Here is a 13,590-nt window from a genome sequence, read left to right as displayed (position 1 = left end):
CCTTCAACTGACCCCAGCTGGGTATACAACACGCACGCATAAAAAACATTAAACAAGCAAAAGAAACTACATAAAAGGGAAACTACGCCCATTTTCAAAATTCATACATGTTTATCCTATGGCCTAAGACAATTAAAAAAATATTACAAATGTTTAACTGTTTTACTTGTTTCTTTAACTGCTGTTTTTTGTCTTATAATACATACATATACTGTATATATTTGTAAAGTACAAAATGACTTATAAGAGATATACTTATACTTTATACCCTATGACATCACAAGTTTGAGACTTACTTCTCTATTTTCTGAACTTTACCAGGCCATGGATGTAACATGTCGGAATTTCCAAATTTGGGTGGTGTTCCTCTTCAAACAAGCAAAAACCTACATTACACTGGATGTAACTGGTGTAACAAGCAGCGTTTCCTTGCGTTGAATTTAAAATGGTGTATCATCTGTAACAGTGACATTCTTTAAGATGAACATATTTCTTTACAGTGGACTGAGAATTGTATTGTATCTGCACTCTACTAATGTGGCCAAATCTGTCTGTTGGTTCAATCAATATCTGTCTTCAGTGACTTCTTTGACTTCCTTTGACTTTTGAGAATCTCTTCAAGCTTCAGTTACACAAAAGGCATTATTATTTGATACCGTATAATCACTGATAGTGCTATTGTGGGATAACAAATTAGATAGGTCCTTCAGTGTCAAATATATTCTATCCAACCCGTGACAGTAAGCTTTTGCTGCAGTAAATCACAGCCAGGTCACCGTAGGAGAGACAATGAGGTTAATCCAATCAAGATAATGACACCCATAGTTCCTCCATATGGAGATGAACACTGAGGGTTTAAATATTAAAACACATAGCCATTCGGCATAATGTGTTTAAGTAGTAAAGGAAAGGAAGTGAGGAAATCCTGCCCATATTATTGAAAATAGAGTAGAAAGAAAAGTGATTACTAAAATAGTGATAGAGATGAGGATTCCCACCTTGGCTCAGTCATGCATAGGGCTCAAGTACTCATGGGCCATCATCACATGTTATACTTATTATAAATGTATATGATTCCAGGTTTGATTATTAGTATGTTTATTGTAGATGGCGTCATAAGATCTGTTGACTAAACTTAATTCTGATTCTTTAATAAGGATTAGGAGAAATCACCAGGACCTGCGAAGTGGAGCAAATTACTTAAGGCCCTGGCCTCTCTCCAGTGTTAAAGTGAATTACTGACCGGGTTTAATTTCAGTACTACCTCACAGTCCTTTAATCCCATTTAGTGGGATAGTGGGTTAGTGGTGAGGTATAAAAATCACACTGTGCAACTCTGACTGTCGAGTCCACCAACACTCTTGAGTTCTTTAGGCGAAGAAGATCAACAGAACAACAGACTAGTGAAGATGGCTTGGGACGGAGGAATCGAGCCCAATGGCACAGAGGGCAACAACTTCTACATCCCCATGTCCAACAAGACCGGGATTGTTAGAAGTCCTTATGAATATCAGCAGTACTATTTGGCGGATCCCATCATGTTCAAGCTTCTAGCTCTCTACATGTTCTTCCTGATCTGCACTGGAACTCCCATCAACGGTCTGACGTTGTTGGTAACGGCTCAGAACAAGAAACTCCGGCAACCTCTCAACTACATCCTGGTCAACCTGGCTGTGGCTGGACTGATCATGTGCGGCTTCGGATTCACCATCACCATCACATCCGCTGTCAACGGCTACTTCATCCTCGGAGCCACCGCCTGCGCTGTCGAGGGATTCATGGCCACGCTTGGAGGTAAGAAAGGCGAATCAAGAAGTTCCATCTTTAGTGTGTTTGGAAAGAAAAAAACATTGCACCATATGAATTAATCTTACCTTTCCTCTACAGGTGAAGTTTCTCTCTGGTCCCTGGTCGTCCTGGCTGTTGAGAGATACATCGTTGTCTGCAAACCCATGGGAAGCTTCAAGTTCACCGGAACTCACGCAGGAGCGGGAGTCCTTTTCACCTGGATCATGGCTCTCGCTTGTGCCGCCCCTCCACTGGCTGGCTGGTCCAGGTAATTCACATTTGTATTTGTCAGTTTACTCACAATAAATATTACTTTAAATCTCAATATTTAATTACAACTCAAACAAACAATTCAGGCTTAAGAAAATGACAGTGTAGAAGCAAAGTCGTGAGGTTGGCAGATACTGTAGTTGCAATATTTTCTCTTCTTAAACCTCACACAGGTACCTTCCTGAGGGCATGCAGTGCTCCTGTGGACCTGACTACTACACTCTGGCTCCAGGCTTCAACAACGAATCATACGTCATCTACATGTTTGTCGTCCACTTCTTCACCCCCGTCTTCCTCATTTTCTTCACTTACGGAAGCCTCGTGCTGACAGTCAAAGCTGTAAGTGACGTTTACGGTCGTGAAATGTTTACCTCATGGCTAAACCTCAGAGAATTACAATTTTTCTATAGTCGCTTTTCATTGAAAGCTCTGCAAAACGGTCTGTGCTCTGAATTCTGATGATACCTTCTGGTCTCAAACACTTTAGGCCGCAGCTCAGCAGCAGGAGTCAGAGTCTACCCAGAAGGCCGAGAGGGAAGTTACACGCATGTGCATCTTGATGGTCTTTGGCTTCCTGCTAGCTTGGGTGCCATATGCCAGTTTTGCCGGTTGGATCTTCTTGAATAAAGGCGCTGCCTTCACCGCCCTGACAGCAGCTATCCCAGCCTTCTTTGCAAAGAGCTCAGCCCTGTATAATCCTGTTATCTACGTGCTGATGAACAAGCAGGTTGGTTTATATGAAAATTATCTTCATTTTTTAGTGTTTAAACCCACCACAATCCTCATTACATGCTTGTTATTTCAACATCCTCTTTGCTCTCTTTTCCAGTTCCGTAACTGCATGCTGAGCGCTATTGGAATGGGCGGCATGGTGGATGATGAGACCTCAGTCTCTGCCAGCAAGACAGAAGTGTCCTCTGTCTCTTAAATATAGAGACATTTTCATATACCTGGACATTTTCCTTTCTATTGTCTCTTTGATGGGGAATAATCCTGGATGTGGACTGAGTGAAGTTCAGGGATGTCTGGATCCGGCTCCAGCACCAAACTCATGAACTGCATTTTCTCATCTTTTATTTGAAGGATGTTGGAAACTGTTTGTCATGTCGATGTGAACTCAAAATCATAGCGAATCATGATAAGATCTGTGAACACATGTATGTGGATGCTCATTTTGACTCCCCCCCGTGCTGTCAGAGGCATAGCTGGCCCTGAAATGTTTCAGCTATTTGGCACCAATATTTGTTCTCGCTTACATCAGTGGGAACACATTTTGTACTGTATTTTCAAAATGAGCAACTATATATGATGTAAAACTATATTTTTGTCACTTGCTGAGTTGGTCCTGAATTGTATGAATTGTAAACATTGTATATATTATATAAATGAACATAGATAAATAAAATGCATGCATAAATATGTTGTCATATTGAGTTAATTTCAAACAACAAGCCATAAAAACTGTCTGCCAATACTCTAAATATTTATCAGGATTTAAACAGAGAACCTTGTGTTTCTCCTGTTCATGTTATTTAGAGCTAAACTGGCTGACTAAATGTTCCTTATCTAAGTCTCAGCCTGGCCTGTGGAGGGCGTCAGCACCCAAAGGAGGCCCCTGAGTATCATGTCATCAGGGTTACCGGATCATAACAGTGCAAAGACAAAAAGGAGTGTGGTAAAGCTAGATCAGGTTAATAACATTAACAAGGATAAGAGATAAAGCAGGGATAAGTTGTATTGGCCTTTCGTAAATTGGCTCAGGAAAGTGGACACTTAACAGTGTTTTATGTTGAAGCAGAAACTTCAATCTGAATCAGATAAAGGACCAAATGATCTTACATGGTGGTAGCGGGGAATTGATTTGGGTAACAATTTGTCTGTTTGTTTTAATATAAAATAGTGACAGGATGTGAAAGGACAAGAGGAGATAACAGCTTTCAGAAAAAAATATAATGAAGGCAGAAAAGTGTGAAAGCCATGGAGGTGACAGATGATTCTTTTTTACTTACAGGAGGACTGTGGACAGAGTGAGAGAGGTTGTCAATTTGCACCTAGACCCAAACTAAATTGTTGTCCCTAAATGTCATTCCCACAGTACAAGTGAGAAAAAGTCCAAATTGAGCGGCAACTTTATTGTAACTTAACTCTTATTATTATATCAGGGAATATTATTACTATATTATGTTATGTATTATCTTTTGCACAATGTATATTTTACACTATAATAGTAACGTGAGAATATTTGGTGTTGCAGTATTATTAAACAGAAATTGTTTTTAGACCTTATACCGCAGCGTTGTAGTGTAATACTGTTGTAGTGTTCTACTGTTGTAGTGTAATACTGTCTCTTGGGAATAGTGGAAATGTGGAAATGTCGACTACTTGAACACGAATATAAATGAATATGATGAACTTACTTTTTCAGTAGTTAGGTCTCTGTTGGAGGCAACATGTTGCTGGAGAATCTTCCAGTTTACGCGGTTAACGCTTCTTCTTCTTCTTCTTCTTCTTCTTCTTCCTTCTTGTATTGCGGCGGATGGCCTCCAGCTGATTGGTGCATTAGCGCCACCTCCTGCTCCGGAGTGACCAATGACAGTTGGCCCCGCGCTTTTTGAATATATTCCATTTCTGGTGGTGACAAAACTCAATTACATTGGTTTCAATTTTGACACGCTTAAAGCAAGAACGTGGTTCTTATTGCATGCGTTTGCCTTGCGCATTATCTTGTCATTCACACACCTATTCGTACGACCGGGCTGAAAACAAAGTCAGTGTATCTTTTGGTCATTCGATTTTCCTTTCAAAAAGGATATTAAAATACAAAACATTAGAGGTTATTTGAATTTTATTTTAAAATACAACATTTTTTAATTGAAATACATGGCGTTTTTCTTTATCAGGGTAAAAAAGGGATGAACTAAACTTAAAAAATGGGTTTATTTTTTAGTTCACAAAACAAAAAATAAAATCACTAGAAGACAGAAACGAAAAAACGCCCGTTTTTTCATATTCTGCGACTGGAAGCTGGGTAAGAGCGCGTATGAGGACAGTGCTGTGTATGAGAGAAAAAAAGTATTGTGCTGGTGTGTAACTGAAGGTGATGGACATGGATCAGTATGTAGTTTTTTGAAACAATTAAAGAGTGTGTCTCAAGGAAGAAGACATGACTGCAGAAAAACTAACTAACTTCGGTAAAGTTGGAAAGATATTGAAAGATTCTACCTTCCCGGATCAATAACTCATGAGCGAAACATTGTTAAAACACAAACGAGGGCTCTTTCTAACCGTAGTAAGGTAGACAAGGAGCTACAACCTCATATTAATCAAAACGAGCCATCCTCCGAGCTGGACACATAACATTCGACTCTATGTGCAGCCGGCTGTGAGACGAGTGGTCAGGGACCGTCTACAAAGTGCAACGTCGAAAAGAGATGCTATAAAAATATTCAATAACTTCAGTCTTGTGCAGTGTAGTACCATCAAAATTATTTCACACATCAATGGTCTCTTCCTGATTATACTACAATGCTTAGTTTGGAAAAATATGTTTTTACATTATTTTGGTGATTTTGTATTGGGAAAAATATTCAATATTTTCAGTATTATACAGTTTAGTGCCATCAAAATTACTTCACACATCAATGGTCTCCTCATGTACTAATAAGAAACTAATAAAGCAAAAACACATTTTTGTAGATGGTCCCTGACCACTCGTCTCACAGCTGGCTGCACATAGAGACCAATGTTATGTGTCCAGCTCGGAGGACGGCTCGTTGTGATTAAGATTAGGTTGTAGCTAATTGTCTACCTTGCTACGGTGAGAAAGAGCCGTCATTTGTGTTTTAACGACGTTTCGTTTATAAGTTATTGATCCGGGAAGTTTCTCTCATACACAGCACCGTCCTCATACGCGCTCTTACCCAACTTCCGGTCGCAGAATATGAAAAACCGGGCGTTTCTTTTGTTTCTGTCTTCTAGTGATTTTATTTTGTTGTTTTTAGAAATAAAAAATGAAAATCAACCTGTTTTTTAAGTTTAGTTCATCCCTTTTTGACCCTGATAAAGAAAAACGCCTGGTATTTCAATTTTAATTTTTGTATTTTAAAATGAAAATCAAATAACCTCAAATGTTTGTATTTTACTATCCTTTTGTGACAAGGAAATCGAATGACCAAAAGATACACTGACCCAAGAAGTCTTTTCATGCATGCATTTAATAACTTTTTTCTACACTTTTGTGTTTATAAAATATATACAGAATATTATGACAGAGGCCAACAGACATGTTAACCTCTCCATGTCATAAATATACAAAGATGATTCTCACCCACTTGCACATCCAAACATCACATCATTATTACAAGAAAACACTTCAGGCTGTGTTTCAGAGATGTTTTTTGCTTGATCCTTTTTCAGCTGAGACATGATGTTGGAGTCCAGTTGTTATCACAGACACAAAGGAGTCTTCTTGATTAAGAAGGAGGCAGTCCGGAGTTGTGAAGTTATTCTTCTTAAGAGACAGAAGAGACTTCTGTCTTGCTGGCTGATACTGAGGTCTCATCATCAACCGCACCACCCATTCCAACTGTAGAGAGCATGCAGTTACGGAACTGAAAAGGAGAAAACATGCAGAGGTAAGATATCAGACCAAATTTCACTCTATTATTGATACAACATTTGTTTCTAAATCTCAAATCCATGAATATATGGATGAGCGCTAATCTGAAAAGTTTGCCTGTTTTCAGACAAAGCATGAATTTCTGATCATGGTGGTGACACTTTACTTTAAGTCCCCCCCTATTTAGCATTCATAAGCAGTACAAAAAACATGTAAATACTTTATAGCACACTAAAATGTCATTGTAAACAGCAATTATAACTTCTCCTATGAAGACTTTTTATATCATAACTGTTTTACTATATTATCACACTTTATAAAGAGTATATAAACTGTAACAACTTTAGTAATGGTTAATAACTAATTTACTGATGCTTTATGCAACAGTTAGAATCCTTTAATACTTTTAACATTAACATTTATAATTGCAGATGACTTACTAACTGTATTGGCCTTTATTATCACAGTAATGTATTTGACATAACTGCGGACCTGGTGGTTTATTTTCCTTTACTAATAACGTGCGTAATAATGAATCAAAAGCCAGAAAGGTTTTTCACAACCTGGCAACCCAAAAGTTGTTTTCGTCAACGGCTTATAACTGCTCTATAAAGCATTAGCAAAACACTTATTCACCATTAATAAAGCCATTAGATTCAGCTTATAAACTCTTTATAAAGAGTGACTTATCAGCCTTTGGTCCATCTCTCCTGAGGAGAACTATGCTGGTTTATGCAGTGAGAGGTCACACAACATAGTAATAAACTGACCTGTTTGTTAAACAACACATAGATAATAGGGTTGAACAACGCTGAGCTCTTTGCGAAGAAGGCGGGGATAGCCATGGCTGTTGCTGTGAACGCGGCTCCCTTGTTGAAGAAGATCCACGCAGCAAAGCTAGCATATGGAGTCCAGGCCACCAGGAAGCCCACCACCATCAGGATGCACATGCGCGTCACTTCCCTCTCAGCTTTCTGGGTGGACTCTGACTCCTGCTGCTGGGCTGCGGCCTGAAATATGTTGAACAGAGGAGCAGGAAGGAGATTAATGAAACATACTCACAGCAAGTCTCAGTTTAACATGGAGTCACTGCTCCGTTAAGTGAATCACAAAGTCTTCTTCCTAGGTGGTGTTGCTTTAACTAGATTAGATAGATTAATTAATGGATTAATTAAGAAAATAATTGGCAGTTTAATCAATAATTAGTTGAAGCTCTATGCCCTATATGTTGGTCCCCAGAGAGAAACTGCAGACCAGTTGCTTAGGGTTTACTAGTAATATGAATAGTGCACTTGAAAGCTTTGCAGATACTACAATATTTATCTTATTTTATCTTACACAGTGATAAAGGAGGCTGTAACTTTGGGAAATTGAGTTTAAATTTCGTATTTATCAGCGTATAAATATATTATAAAACAGTAATATGAATAAATCTGACTTGTATAGAGCTAGAGTAGTCAAAGACACGTTACAGCACAGAAAGGGTAAACACTACTATTAAAATGAAAATGGGGTAGGTAGTAAACACAAAGAACAGGTGAGTGTCAAATGTGGGATGTTAGAAGGGAGGTGTAACTACTTTAAAAAGGCCTCGTCACCCTTCATAGAAGAGTATTATAGTATAGTACAGCTAAGGAAATCAGACTTACAGCTTTGACTGTCAGCACAAGGCTGCCATAAGTGAAGAAGATGGTGAAGACGGGAAAACAGAAGTGGCAGATGAACATGTACATGACGTATGATTCATTGTTGAAGCCTGGAGCCATAGTGTAGTAGTCAGGTCCACAAGAGCACTGCAGACCCTCAGGAAGGTACCTGTGTGAGAACAGAGACAATCAATCCAAACTGTACAATCAATGAGCTCTATAGGGAGGAAACATGCTGTACACCACTACACACGTTCAATCTAGTTTTTAAAATAAAGAATAAACACAATTGTGGAAGCAAGAAACACTTTTCTCGCTGTTTACTGTATTTTTGGATCCATTTTATTGTTTCATTTTCAAATAGGTGCTGTCGTGACAGCTACAGCTTGCCCATTTCACCAGCTGCAGAATAATAAATGAAGCAACAACAGGAGATTTGGATGAGGCCAAAACATCCCTTTCCCTCTGTAGGAACATCACTCTTAGACAGCACAAGCATCCCTTTGTGTCAGGCTGTACTGGGCTGCAGTTGGAAACTTGATTGACAGCTGAACATCAGAGAACTACTTTTGTTTTACCATCTGTTCAGGCTGCAGCTGCAACTTTACTGTACTGTCCATCAAAATATTCTCTCTTAATGCAAACATCCAAGTGATGCAGCACAGTGGAGGCACAGCACTTGTACTTAAATTGAGTATTTCTATTTTACGCTACTTTATACTGTACTTTTAATTTTTTCCTGGATTTTGTGGGTCCAGATGAATCTATCCATATAAGCCACGCCCATTTGCATCTAGATTTATTTTCCATCATTTTGAATTTTTTCCAAATCAGATATTTTGCTACTCTTCCTACAGATTTTGAGAAATTGTCATAAAATTGGTAGAAAACATCTTTGGACCGAGCAGGAAATAGTTACTTTTTGGGATTTTTGATGTCCCATAGAGTTTTGCTATAGCTGCCCTCAAAGTTAGCTCAAATGCTGTGGGCATGTTATATCTCCTGAACGCTTTGTTCTATTTGGTGCCATTTGGCCAATATGTGGCGCTGTAGCAGAATCATCTAACTATAAAGGAAGGAATCTCCATCTGTGTATGTATGTATGACTGTTGCATATCTCGAGAACCGTTCATCCAATCAACTTCACACTTGGTGGGTGCAAGCAACCATTCCGTGGTTCTTGACAACGCTGCAAGCAGCATTTCTGGTGCTATAAATGATCACTAGTATGATCAATTTGTAAAATATTATGTAATGTTAAACAAAAAAAACCTGTATAAAAAGTAGTTGAAATGAGCTCCACCAGCTGCAACAATAAATGCTGCTTAAATGCTAATTCATCAGTAATAGTAATCCACTATTATAATATATAATGATATGTCTGTACAAAGAGTACTTTTACTTTGATACTTTTGACTGGTAGAGTAATAAGTCAATACTTTGACAACATTTTGAATGCAGGACTCTTATATCTGAATTTTTTTTTTTTAGTGTTACTAGTTTGTGGCTACTTTAAGTTTTGCCAATGCTCAACTCTATTGAGACACTGTACAGGGCAACATAGTGCTGGCTGCAAATAATCTGCATAGGGTTTCATTTAAGTAGCTAATGGTTTCTTGTTTGATTGTTCTAATTTAGGTTGCTGACCTAATTGGTTACTAATAGACTAATAGAGTGAGTATTGACCCTCCTGCTCACCCCTCTTCAGCTCCACTCAGACAAAAAGAAAATCCTCTCAGAGACCGGAGGTTGATTATCTCACCTGACCCATCTACATTGCAACAGTTTTCGGTCACCATAATTGTTCCTCCTGCCCATGCTTAACAATTACAGCAACCAAAAGATCATCATTGTACATGTGGGCATGTATTTTTACAGCTAATATTACTGCTATTATTAGTAGTAGTAGTCATATTACTGCTATTATAACTGGAATCACTATTATCACTCTATTATATCCATCCATATTGATTATTTTTATTAGTCCTATTTGTATTACTATTATAGCTGTTGTGCTATTATTGTGGTTGCTGTCTCTCTCTTTCTCAACCTAACCGGTCGCCGGCCCAGAGCCTTGCCAAGGTGCCCACGGTTTCTACCCATTAAAGGGACGTTTTTTCTTGCCACTATCGCACTGAGTGCTTGCTCATGGAGAATCTCTTGTTGGATCTCTAAATCATTGAGTACGGTCTAGAACTGCTCTACATGAAAAGTGTCTTGAGATGACTTCTGTTATGATTTGACGCTATATAAATTAAACTGAATTGAATGTGAGTGCTGTTTACAGACAGACTTCAAAAAGTGTGAGGCTATCTGTTAATGTGTAGTGTCTCTGTATGTTTTAGCTTTAGCGTTGGCACAGATGTTTCATCTTTCATATTTACCTGGACCAGCCAGCCAGTGGAGGGGCGGCACAAGCGAAAGCCATGATCCAGGTGAAAACAACTCCAGCTCCTGCGTGAGTTCCGGTGAACTTGAAGCTTCCCATGGGTTTGCAGACGACGATGTATCTCTCAACAGCCAGGACGACCAGGGACCAGAGAGCAACTTGACCTGTAAGACAAAAACATCTGGTTAAAATGGTAGTTGCGTCTATGTTTGAATTGTTACATGTATCACAGAGCTTTGCAGTGGATATTTCAGGCAGTACTGTAAAATATGGATGACATAATTATTATTTTTTTCATGACAAAAGCAACAATATACATTAATGCAATTCGTATAGCATACCTCCTAGAGTAGCCATGAATCCCTCAACAGCACAACCCATTGCTCCGAAAACAAAGTAGCCGTTAATAGCAGTTACGAAGGTGATGGTGAATCCAAAGCAGACCATGATCAGTCCGGCTACAGCCAGGTTGACAAGGATGAAGTTGAGAGGTTGCCGGAGCTTCTTGTTCTGAGCCGTCACCACAAGAGTGAGAAAGTTGATGGGGAAGCCGGTGCAGATCAGGAAGAACATGTAGAGAGCCAGCAGTTTGAATTGAATTGGATCCCCTAGGTAGTACTGTGGATATTCAAAAGGACTCCTAACAAGCCCCGTCCTGTTGTTCATGGGGATGTAGAAGTTCTTGCCCTCTGTGCCGTTCTCCATCTTGATTGAGTGAGAGGACCGACTGTGTGTTGCAGTGTTGAACCCTTCTGCAGCTGGTTTCACGTCTAACTTTATACTGTTCAAAAAGTGGATTACAAGAGGATTGAGTTATCTTAAAAGGCTAAACTCTTAAGTCTTTAGATCTTTTAACTCAGTAATTTACTTTAACACGGTTACTTGTCTACTTTAACATTGAGTTTTGTATACAGAGTTCACCCTCCAGACTTCTATCTTTTCTTTATTTTAACGTCACTAACTTGCGTTGTGCTTGAGGAAGAAAAAACCCTGAGCATATCTGGAGAAAAGTAAAATCTCTTTGCAAATTCTCACCAACTGTTTTTTCTTATCCTTGTAGTGTGAATCATCATGTTACACACAACTGATAACCTCTTACACATTTCAATAGTTATTTATTAATTGATTAATTATAAATACCCTGCAAGTCGGTGGATTTTTTATATTTTGAACACATTTTAACGTCTACCTTGTTATTGTTTGCTGCTTGTTATTTGTAAAACATTCAATATTTTGGTTTATACATTTATTTCTTAACAAATAATAGAAAATCATTTTGATTCATAATCCTTTGTTTTATTCTGTTGCTTTAATGCAATTCTCTTTTCATCCCATCATCTTCATTATTCACCACAATAGCAGGACTGTAATTGAAGAGAAAAACTTTTTTGTTCTTTTTACAAATTTGTTTGATGTTTAAAGTGGCAATCTGGAAGATTTTCATTTAAATAAATGTCTGTTAAGTCACTATATCATCCATAACCAAATAAGATTAAAATACAATGGTGATTGAACCTGTGGTCTACTGACGAAAGTATTGCAATATTTATATATTTGCAGTACTGGTGTCTGTGGTGACATTTTTGGATAAAATGCTTTTGTATACAAAACAAAATATCAAACTATGCACACAATTCTGAAAACGTTAAGCTCATGTACATAGAAATAAAATGTGTTGTATTTTATTTCTATGACTCCAGACTGCTAAAGCACTGTAAGCACAATTCCACTGTTTTCACTCAACAAGGACTGAAATCTTTGCCATTTTAATTCTAAATTCAGGTAGACAAATTTTAGAAAATAAAAAAGCCTTATTAGGATATTATACCAAAATTGCCTGAGCTGTTTTGACTTCTAATAAAGAAGTAGTAAATATATAATAGCTCAACACATTCATTGAATACTGTAGTTGAAATTTGGCAGTTTCAACTACAATATCCATATATAAATATGTCCCTCTGGCCGCACATGACTTCTTCAATGCCTATATAATCATCACAACATTTAAAGCAGAGTGTTAACAACTGTAAGTTGAATACATTTCCTCATCATATGAAATGTTATATTTGTGTTTAAACCAGAAAACATTACAGTAAATCATGCTCATGATCGCTCCTTTTTGTTTCATTCTTTTCACCTCCAGACTGTTTCCACCTTAATCACCACCACTGAAGTCTGCAGATTAGAAACACCAAATGATAGTCGTAAGATTAAATGTTGGCTTTTATGCTTATGTTTTTAGTCATATGTATTCTGCCCTGGTGCTTCATACATTTTTATGGTCAGTGTTATTCCTCCATTCATTTCTTAATAGTCTGGCTGGTGGCATGTTTGGACCGTGAGAGGAAACTTTAAACATGACCACAAGTTTTTCTTAACATTAACCAGGTAGTTTGAGTTGAGGTCGTATGGGTCTTTTCTGAAGGCACTGATGAACCAATTTTGTCGCTTGGGAAAACCCAGATTAAACTGTGTTATACAGTTGAACAAAACAAATTTACAGTGAATATCATTTTACATTACTTTAATTTTCTACTTAATTTTTTTTTTTTTAACAGTTTATTATTTTACTTCCTTCCTCTTTATTATATTAGCCAAATGTATTGACTGATTGTGTGTCTACTCTTATATTTTTCTATTTTGAAAAGCACTTTGAGTTGGAATTTGTGTATAAGGTGCTATATAAATAAAGTGTATTATTATCATCAACCATCCATTACCCACTCATCCTGTTGAGAGTATCAGCGGGCTGGAGCTTATCCTAGGTCACCTTGGGCAAGAGGTGCGATACATCCTGGGCTCTATCTATCGGGCATGGAGAGGAGGTTGTGTTGTTCTGGCTCTATCTGTTTGGCATGGAGAGGAGGGCGTGTTGCTCT

General features: G+C 38.0%; 2 protein-coding genes and 1 long non-coding RNA gene across 3 annotated transcripts; 2 read left to right on the top strand and 1 right to left on the bottom strand.

Annotated features, from left to right (window-relative positions):
• The first annotated feature begins 1,409 nt into the window (after nt 1-1,409).
• Nucleotides 1,410-3,431, top strand: LOC119487866 (green-sensitive opsin-like). Its single transcript, XM_037768925.1, has 5 exons — nt 1,410-1,794; nt 1,888-2,056; nt 2,232-2,397; nt 2,546-2,785; nt 2,888-3,431. The coding sequence occupies exons 1-5, from the start codon at nt 1,410-1,412 to the stop codon at nt 2,984-2,986; spliced, it is 1,059 nt and encodes a 352-aa protein (XP_037624853.1). The 3' UTR covers nt 2,987-3,431.
• A 2,364-nt stretch (nt 3,432-5,795) lies between these two features.
• Nucleotides 5,796-10,822, top strand: LOC119487883. The gene is made up of 3 exons (XR_005206802.1): nt 5,796-5,875; nt 6,475-6,692; nt 10,668-10,822. It is a non-coding gene; the product is annotated as an uncharacterized LOC119487883 (long non-coding RNA).
• On the bottom strand, nt 6,276-12,796 carry LOC119487874 (green-sensitive opsin-like). Its single transcript, XM_037768937.1, has 5 exons — nt 11,053-12,796; nt 10,707-10,875; nt 8,326-8,491; nt 7,447-7,686; nt 6,276-6,668 (listed from the first exon to the last, which is right to left on the bottom strand). Exons 1-5 carry the CDS (start codon nt 11,414-11,416, stop codon nt 6,570-6,572), a joined length of 1,038 nt encoding a protein of 345 aa, XP_037624865.1. The 5' UTR covers nt 11,417-12,796; the 3' UTR covers nt 6,276-6,569.
• Nucleotides 12,797-13,590: the final 794 nt, after the last annotated feature.

The sequence above is a fragment of the Sebastes umbrosus genome, chromosome 1 (assembly GCF_015220745.1).
Source record: "Sebastes umbrosus isolate fSebUmb1 chromosome 1, fSebUmb1.pri, whole genome shotgun sequence".
Lineage (NCBI taxonomy): Eukaryota > Metazoa > Chordata > Actinopteri > Perciformes > Sebastidae > Sebastes > Sebastes umbrosus.
The sequence above is the reverse complement of the archived record's forward strand: the minus strand, read 5'-3'. Positions and strand labels throughout refer to the sequence as shown.